General features: G+C 64.0%; 1 protein-coding gene across 1 annotated transcript; it reads right to left on the bottom strand.

The window, feature by feature from the left end:
- Positions 1 to 887: 887 nt before the first annotated feature.
- On the bottom strand, positions 888 to 7,829 carry NSUN5 (NOP2/Sun RNA methyltransferase 5). Its single transcript, XM_075905023.1, has 10 exons — positions 7,664 to 7,829; positions 5,765 to 5,887; positions 5,517 to 5,688; positions 5,033 to 5,138; positions 4,128 to 4,266; positions 3,399 to 3,514; positions 2,407 to 2,585; positions 1,979 to 2,183; positions 1,591 to 1,749; positions 888 to 1,183 (listed from the first exon to the last, which is right to left on the bottom strand). The coding sequence occupies exons 1-10, from the start codon at positions 7,754 to 7,756 to the stop codon at positions 1,093 to 1,095; spliced, it is 1,383 nt and encodes a 460-aa protein (XP_075761138.1). The 5' UTR covers positions 7,757 to 7,829; the 3' UTR covers positions 888 to 1,092.
- Between the last annotated feature and the right edge of the window lie 711 nt (positions 7,830 to 8,540).

Below are 8,540 nucleotides of genomic sequence, written 5' to 3'. Positions count from 1 at the left end.
GTTCACTCAGTTAACTGGAGCAGCTTCAGGTTATCTCCTCTGCCAGCACATTGTGCCCAACCTGCCCTGTACCCTGGCAGTGGCATGGAGCGTGCTGCCAGGCTAACCGGTTGTGTGGTGGGATGAGCAGAGCCCAGGGCAGGGCTGGCCTGTTTCTAAGACTAGTGCAGTGCACCCTGGAACAACCACGTTCAGAATCTGCCGCTCTGCCTGAAGGTGGCTTCTGTGAAAAAACCAGCATGGAAGGAAGAGGGTGGGAGGTTGAGCCAGCCTGGAGCATTGCCCTGGCCTCGTGCACGGGGAGTTGGGGTTGGTAACTGGCCCTTTCCCTAGGCCTGAGTCATCCCCTCCCATTCCCTGCAGAGACTAGAACCTACCAAAGGCCCAGGCTACTGCTCTAAAGGAGCCCACCTGCCTCTTGCACAGAGACCTTCCGCTGCCCTGTCCCCTGCCACAGGCTGGGACCCGGGAGTGGCTGCGGTACATGAAGGGGGGAGGGGTGCACTGGGTTTTTTAATTAATGAAAACTTCGATCATTCCTCATGCAATTGGGGGGGGGGGGGGGGGAGTTCGTGTGAATGTGCAACTTTTCCTTGCTTCTGTCATTGATTTAAAATAAAACCAGAACTCGCTTCGCTCTGGCTCTTTCTTGCAGCATCGTCCTGGGGCCTGGCTGCCCGTGCAGTAATAGCCACTGTGTGCTTGGCCCCCAGCAGGGGGGGGGGAATACTTTCAGCTGCTGGATTGCACCCAAATCAATCCTTGGGCGGAGCGAGCGGAGTCCTGGCTTTGCCCCCAACGCGGGGAGAGCAGGGCAGGTCGGGGTGTCCTGGGCCCCAGCCCCGGAAGGCAGCAGGGCTCAGAGAAACTCAGAGCAAAGGCTCAGGCAGGTTGGAAAGTTTTATTTCCAGTGAACCAGGCTGGAGCTAGAGCCCCCCCCACAGCCCCTTTCCACGGCACCAGACCCCCAGCCCGACGGAACCTCACCCGCAGCAGTAGCCTCAAGTGGCCTCCAGGCTCTGCCGCCAGCAACAGGCAGGGGGCTGGGAGGAGCCTGGCTCTACTGCTGCCATCACCATGTCTGTCCAGTTCTCATTTCACACAGCGGCTCTTCCGCCTCTTCTTGCGGGCTGCACACGGGCCCCTTCCCTCTGCTCCTCCAGCCGCCTCAGCAGGAAGGGAGCTGCAACCAAGAGCCACAGGCAGCCTGAGTGGCTAATGCTAGCAGGGCAGGACAAAGCCAGCCTGCCCCTGCCTGTGCCAGCCTCCATTCCTCAGCCCTGCCCACTCCACAAGGGGGCTCCCACTGTGGCACACTGCTCCTGCCCACCACCAGCCACTTTCCCTCCCAGGCCATCACCCTCCTCAGGGGCTCCAATCCACGCCCTTCCCCAAGGGCCTGCAGCTCCCTGCCCCAGGCCCAAGGACTGGGGAATCCAGCCTGCAGGGTTCCCCTGCCCAGGTGCTGAAGGGTGCAGCATGCTGAGAGCACGGTGCTGCCAGCCTGCCCCCACAGCTGGGGGATTTCTAACTTGGGCCTTCAGGGCAGGGCCAAGCCCAGCCCTTCTGCTCATGCTGCAGAGCTCTCACCTGCAGGCGCCCTGGCCGGAGCATTCCTGCTGCCTCTCCAGCAGCGCCACGAAGAAGCCGCTGGTCAGTGTGGCTGCGGGGCAGGCTCGGAGGCAGCACTGCGCACCTGGGAAGGTGGCCAGGCCCCTGTGGGGCCAGGAAGGCAGCACATTTACCAGCCTGCAAGCAAGGACAAGATCACAACGAAGCTCAGTGACCCAGCCAGGCTCCTACACAGAGGCCCAAGCACCAGAATGGCCTCTTGGACTCTGCCCTGGGCTTCACAGCTGCCCCAGTCCCCTTCCTCCTACCAACAGGACACAGGGAGCAGGCGCTGTGGCCTGCTCAGCCCCTGCCCAGTGGGCAGTGACAGTCCAGCCCCCTCCATTCCCAGCCCAGGAGTTGGTACCTGAATGCTGAGCCATGCTCCTGGAGCACGTCCCGGACCACATCCTCATTCTCCTCCTGCTGCACGGAGCACGTGGAGTAAGCCAGGCGCTGGAGAGCAGGGAAGCGTAGAGCATGGCCCAGGGCCTTGCGCTGGAAGGCAGCCAGTGCCCGCAGCCGCTCCGAGCTGGGTGCCGTCTCCTCGCCTGGCAGCCGGTTCACCATTCCTGGGGAAAGGGTCAAAGGCATGGATCATGCTGGGCCCCCCCCAATGTCTTCTCCAGCAACCCCCACTGAGCTCAGTGTATCCCGGGGTGGGGGCAGGGCCCCAGGATCCTTCCCCTAGGCCGGAGGGAAGCAGGGTTTCAGCGTGGCTCAGACAGGCACGCCCAGTGGACGTAACCCCCCCCCCCCGGTTGTACTGCACAGACCTGGCTCCCTCCCCCTCACCTGAGCCGCTGCATGAGGGGTCCAGGAGGATGTAGGTCACCTTGCTGTACTTGGGATCCCTGGGATCAACTGCCAGGAAGTCTTGATTGGCCAGTTCACAGCAGGTAGCCCCAGCCCGCACCAGCATGGTACTCATAGTGGCCAAGCGCTTGGGGTCCAGGTCAAAGGCGAAGATCTGCCTGAAGGTAACACCCCAGAGAGCAATACAGGAACCGTTACCTGCCGTAGCTGCCAGACCCCGCCCCCCCACCCCAGGCGAACACAAATCCTCCATCGGCAAAGCAGTGTGACCAAGCACATCCCTGAGCCAATTCACCCACCGCTGCAGGGAGCCAGCAGCATGCAGGGAGCGGGGGATTCGCCCTCCTCTTCAGCCGGTGGGCACAGGTCATATCAGGGGAGATCCGAGTTTCCCTGCACTGCAGGGGCCTTGGGCACAGCTGCCCCTCATGGCACAAAACACTCATCTCGGGGGCTGTCTAGGACTCTCTGTTCCTGGCTGCCAGATGTGAGTCTCTGGGAGATTTTAAGCACCCCTCTCCCTTCCGCCCCGGCCTCACTCTCCAGCTGGTGCTCTGTCACCAGTCCCCAGACACAGCCCAGGGCCAGACTGCTTTCAGACAGGGATAGAGCTAGTAAGTCAAGCTCCCAACTCCTACATGCAAGAGCTAAACTACTCACTCCCCAAGTGCCTGCCCCTTTCCCTTCATGCAGTCCTGCCTTCAACCCCACGCCCTGGTGTTCTCAGCCCGATTCTCTCTGGCCAAGCTGCAATCAACACCAGGCTCGCTGCAGGACACACCGGACTCTGCGCTGCCCCTTCTTCCAAAGAGACCTGTTCGCCTCAGAACAGCTGCTAGGTCAGGGCTTTGTGCCTGGCACTGAGAAAACTGCTTCTCGTAACAGCGCCAGAATGGCCTCTTGGACTCTGCCCTGGGCTCCACAGCTACCCCGTCCACTTCCTTCTGCCAGGTCCCCCAGATCACACTCACCCCTTGTTCTTCAGGATGGCGGCCACGTGGCTGGTCTTGTTTCCAGGGGCAGCGCAGGCATCAATTACATGGGACCCTGAGGGGGGGCTCAGAAGAAAGGCAGGAAGGCAACTGGCCTAGAAGAGACACCACCAGTCAGCTCTGCACCAGCAGTATTTCCCCCCCATCTTCCCTCTTCCAACCCGCCCGCAGCTCAGGGTGGTGCTTGCCTGCTGCATGCACACAGTAACCAGCGCAGTGGCATCTGCCTGAGTCTGCAGAGAGCCTGAGACAGCAGCTGAGAGAGGTAACATTGATCCCATTTTCCTTCTGGGGGTGTTGACACTGAACTGGCCTTATTAGGCTTCAGGGGTGACACACTCAACGGTTTTACTGCTCTTTAGCACAAAGATCCAGCGAGAGTCAGCACCCCAGCTTGCCTCAGGCACTTTCTACAGCGCACTTAGGAGCTGTCAGTGCAAACATCTGCAGCAGATCAAGCAGTACAGGGACAGCATGATCCTTCAGGCACCTATTTCCCACTTCCTAGATCTCTCTTCGGCTGGATCAGAAAGTCTCGAGTTTGCTACAAAATACCTGAGGCTGTGACCTAAAAACACCCTTCCCTCATCACCTTGTCACACCCACCATACACCTCCCTCCATTCCCCAGCAGTCACCCCCTGGCACTTCTTCAGCCTGAGTTTTCCACCCCCGCCAGAATGGCTCCTCTTGCCCCAGTGCCCCCCACCTTGTCCTGCAGGATGATGTGCCCTGCGACGTACAGTCGGTCCTTATGGAAGTCTGTCTGTGACGGGAAGACAAGCAGATCGGGCAGGTGGGGATCCAGGAGGAATTGCTTTCCTGAGAGGGAGCTCAGCTCCTCCAATCTGCTCAGAGGCAGCAGGGGGTAGGGAGGAAGAAGCTGATTCAGTGGAGTACAGATCCTGCTTCCCCAAAGCTCATAAGTCCTCCAGAGGCCAAGTGATTTCCCCCTCTCCTGGCTTCCGAATGCATTGCCTGGGTGTTGGCTGCTGTCACTGCCAGCAGGGGTTGGGTCCTGCCTCCTTTTGGAGATACCTGGGGCACAACGCTGGAGGAACAGGCAGCTGGCAAGTTCCCCACCTTCCCAGGTGTGGCAGGGCTCAGGCTTTGCACTTCAACCCTGGGGTGGCTGGGCAGCAGCTTCCATCCCCACAAAGGTGGCTCCACCCCCATCCACTGGCCATGGGGCTTCAGAATCTGATCCCCTCTGCCTCTCTTGCCCAGCCACTCACCCACTCCCATGGCTCCTCCACCTTCCCCAATACCCCAGTCAGGGCTTAATTTGTCCCCAGGCTTGCTGCAGCTGAATGTCTGCTTTGACATTCGTATCATTTTTTACAATAGACTCATTAACTAGCAACAAACGACAATGGTTTGGACATGCGTGTGTTCATAGAGATTTGTCTTTCAGATTAAGCGTGAAGCCAGCAAATAATTTAACCTGAGAACCACCAACTTCTGGCTGCCTGAGGTGCCAACCTTTGATTGTTTGGAAGGTAACTCAGGTAATTGCAAGGCCTCCTCTCTCCCCCATCTGGGACTGGGTATCAGCTTGGCAGGCCAGTGAAGACCAGAGCACAGTACACAGGGACAGGCAGAAATTGGCTTTACCTGGCTGCCCTGCCTTGGTAGGAGTAGCCCTGGCGTTTGAAATAGTCAACCACATCATCCAGGCAGGTTTTAAGGGTGTTCACTCGGACGTAGCGTGGCACTGGGGCTGGGGAAGCAACACAGGCAGAGAGATGTGCGTCCCCCCTTTCCCAAATCACCCGAGACGCTAGAATACTCCAGCTGGTTCCACATAGACACAGACAAGACAGACCAGGTCATGCTCAGCCCTGTCTGCAGGTCCATTTGCCACCTCACAGGTTAATCATGTGCCCAATTCAAACAGGCCTAGACGAATGAATTTGGAAATCACTGGCCATACGCGACCTCATCCCTAGGGAAATGATGGCAGGCATACAGAGAACACTCTAGCACTGCAGAAGCAGTCATCTTACCCAGAGACGGGCATAAGAATCCTTCTGGGTCTCTTTCCCCAAGGGGAGTCCCAGTCTAGAGTCCTGCCTGCTGGAAGAGCCCCCACTCTCACCTTGATTCCCCGCTTCGGTGGGTGCCAGCAGGTCCTCGTTGCAGTTCACCTTCCTGTGCACCTTGAGACGGGCAAGCTCTGCCTGCAGTCGGGCCCGGTGCTTCAGCACCAGCACTTTCCAGCGGCCCCCGCACTTCAGACCCTTGCCAAAGAGCAGGTCATACACCAGCACCTGCCGCAAGACAGACGGGGTCAGGGCATCCGCCCCAGGGCACCCCCGTGACAGGCAGGGCAGTACCAGGCCTTACTTTGGCTAAGTGGGGGGACAGCTTCTTCTCAGCCTTCAGCAGGCCAGCCCCAGCCATGATGGAGTCCAGCACCGGCGAGTAGCGCAGGGTCTCCGACACCAGGGCGTAGAGCTGCTTCACGTTCTGTGGGGAGATGCCCTGTGAGCTGGGGGCCCCTCACCTGGCTCTGCCCCCCCACCCCCGACCCCTGCCTTGCCCCCGTGAGCCCAGCCCCCCGCCCGACTCTCCTCCCCCCCCCCGTGAGCCCCATCCCCCGCCCGACTCTCCTCCCCCCCGTGAGCCCAGCCCCCCGCCCGACTCTCCTCCCCCCCCCGTGAGCCCAGCCCCCCCGCCCGACTCTCCTCCCCCCCCGTGAGCCCAGCCCCCCCCGCCCGACTCTCCTCCCCCCCCCGTGAGCCCCATCCCCCGCCCGACTCTCCTCCCCCCCCCCGTGAGCCCCATCCCCCGCCCGACTCTCCTCCCCCCCCGTGAGTCCAGCCCCCCCGCCCGACTCTCCTCCCCCCCCGTGAGCCCAGCCCCCCGCCCGACTCTCCTCCCCCCCCCGTGAGCCCAGCCCCCCGCCCGACTCTCCTCCCCCCCCCGTGAGCCCAGCCCCCCGCCCGACTCTCCTCCCCCCCCCGTGAGCCCAGCCCCCCCGCCCGACTCTCCTCCCCCCCCCGTGAGCCCAGCCCCCCCGCCCGACTCTCCTCCCCCCCCGTGAGCCCAGCCCCCCCCGCCCGACTCTCCTCCCCCCCCGTGAGCCCAGCCCCCCGCCCGACTCTCCTCCCCCCCCGTGAGCCCAGCCCCCCCCCGCCCGACTCTCCTCCCCCCCCCGTGAGCCCAGCCCCCCCCGCCCGACTCTCCTCCCCCCCCCGTGAGCCCAGCCCCCCGCCCGACTCTCCTCCCCCCCCCGTGAGCCCAGCCCCCCGCCCGACTCTCCTCCCCCCCCCGTGAGCCCAGCCCCCCGCCCGACTCTCCTCCCCCCCCCCGTGAGCCCAGCCCCCCGCCCGACTCTCCTCCCCCCCCGTGAGCCCAGCCCCCCCGCCCGACTCTCCTCCCCCCCCCGTGAGCCCAGCCCCCCCGCCCGACTCTCCTCCCCCCCCGTGAGCCCAGCCCCCCCGCCCGACTCTCCTCCCCCCCCGTGAGCCCAGCCCCCCCCGCCCGACTCTCCTCCCCCCCCCGTGAGCCCAGCCCCCCCGCCCGACTCTCCTCCCCCCCCCGTGAGCCCAGCCCCCCGCCCGACTCTCCTCCCCCCCCGTGAGCCCAGCCCCCCGCCCGACTCTCCTCCCCCCCCCCGTGAGCCCAGCCCCCCGCCCGACTCTCCTCCCCCCCCCCGTGAGCCCAGCCCCCCCGCCCGACTCTCCTCCCCCCCCGTGAGCCCAGCCCCCCCGCCCGACTCTCCTCCCCCCCCCCGTGAGCCCAGCCCCCCCGCCCGACTCTCCTCCCCCCCCCGTGAGCCCAGCCCCCCCGCCCGACTCTCCTCCCCCCCCCGTGAGCCCAGCCCCCCGCCCGACTCTCCTCCCCCCCCCCGTGAGCCCAGCCCCCCCGCCCGACTCTCCTCCCCCCCCGTGAGCCCAGCCCCCCCCGCCCGACTCTCCTCCCCCCCCGTGAGCCCAGCCCCCCGCCAGCCCAGCCCCCCGCCCGACTCTCCTCCCCCCCCGTGAGCCCAGCCCCCCCCGCCCGACTCTCCTCCCCCCCCGTCCGACTCTCCCCCCCCCCCCGTGAGCCCAGCCCCCCCGCCCGACTCTCCTCCCCCCCGTGAGCCCAGCCCCCCCCGCCCGACTCTCCTCCCCCCCCGTGAGCCCAGCCCCCCGCCAGCCCAGCCCCCCGCCCGACTCTCCTCCCCCCCCGTCCGACTCTCCCCCCCCCCCCGTGAGCCCAGCCCCCCCGCCCGACTCTCCCCCCGAGCCCCGCCCCCACCTGGGCGCGGCTCTCGTACACCAGGCTCTTGAGGGAGCCGTCGCGGCGCTGCAGCCCGACCAGGACGGAGGCGGCCGCGCTGTAAAGCGCCATGACCCGGCCCGGCCCCCGTACCCGGCCGCGCGCGGGGCAACAGCCGACAAGCCCCACTTCCGCTTCCGGCTCGCCGCTCTGGAAAGCCCCGCCCTTCTCCAGTAGCACCGCCCCCGCGAGGCGCACGGCAGGGGAGCGATCGAGGAGCGCATGCGCAAGAGCCCGGTGCATGGTGGGTAACGGCCGATGGTCCCTTTCATCTTTTCCATTCCCCCGCGGAATAAATGTTGTTACGTGCACCGAGGCAGGCGCGGATGTGCACCACCCGGGGAAACAGGCACAGCGACGGGGGCCGCGGTACACTGTGGGTGAGGCAGGCCGGCCCGCCCGCCCGCTGCATTGTGGGTAAAGAGGGGCACCCTTCGCACTGCATTGTGGGTAATGGTGGGCTACCTGCCTGCTGCATTGTGGGTAAAGGTGGGTGCCCCGTGCACTGCATTGTGGGTAACAGCAGGCCAGCCCCACTGCTGCATTGTGGGTAACGGTGGTAAAAGATGCTTTTAGCCAAAGCGGCCACGTGGGCAGGCCTGTGGCACCTTGGAGCCAAGGGAAGCGCGCACCACAGCACCAGCCACAGGGTTACCATATTTGAACTTTCAAAAAAGAGGACACGCCTGAGAGGGGGTGTATCTGTATCAGTATCTACCAACTCATCTTGTATTAATAGAACACAGTACAACGTGAATTGGTAGGTACTGATACAGATACACTTCCTCTCAGGCATGTCCTCTTTTTTGAAAGTTCAAATACGGGTAACCCTACACAACCACCTCCTCACATGAGG

This window comes from Pelodiscus sinensis, chromosome 21 (assembly GCF_049634645.1).
Source record: "Pelodiscus sinensis isolate JC-2024 chromosome 21, ASM4963464v1, whole genome shotgun sequence".
Lineage (NCBI taxonomy): Eukaryota > Metazoa > Chordata > Testudines > Trionychidae > Pelodiscus > Pelodiscus sinensis.
This window is presented reverse-complemented; position numbering and strand designations above follow the sequence as displayed.

Excerpts from the sequence above, each read along its gene's own strand:
- NSUN5 (XM_075905023.1), bottom strand. The coding sequence starts at position 7,756 with ATGGCGCTTTACAGCGCGGCCGCCTCCGTCCTGGTCGGGCTGCAGCGC. Across the intron at positions 5,689-5,764 it reads TGTCCCCCCACTTAGCCAAA|GTGCTGGTGTATGACCTGCT; the intron begins GTAAGGCCTGGT and ends GTCTTGCGGCAG. Across the intron at positions 1,750-1,978 it reads GAGCATGGCTCAGCATTCAG|GCTGGTAAATGTGCTGCCTT; the intron begins GTACCAACTCCT and ends CCTTGCTTGCAG.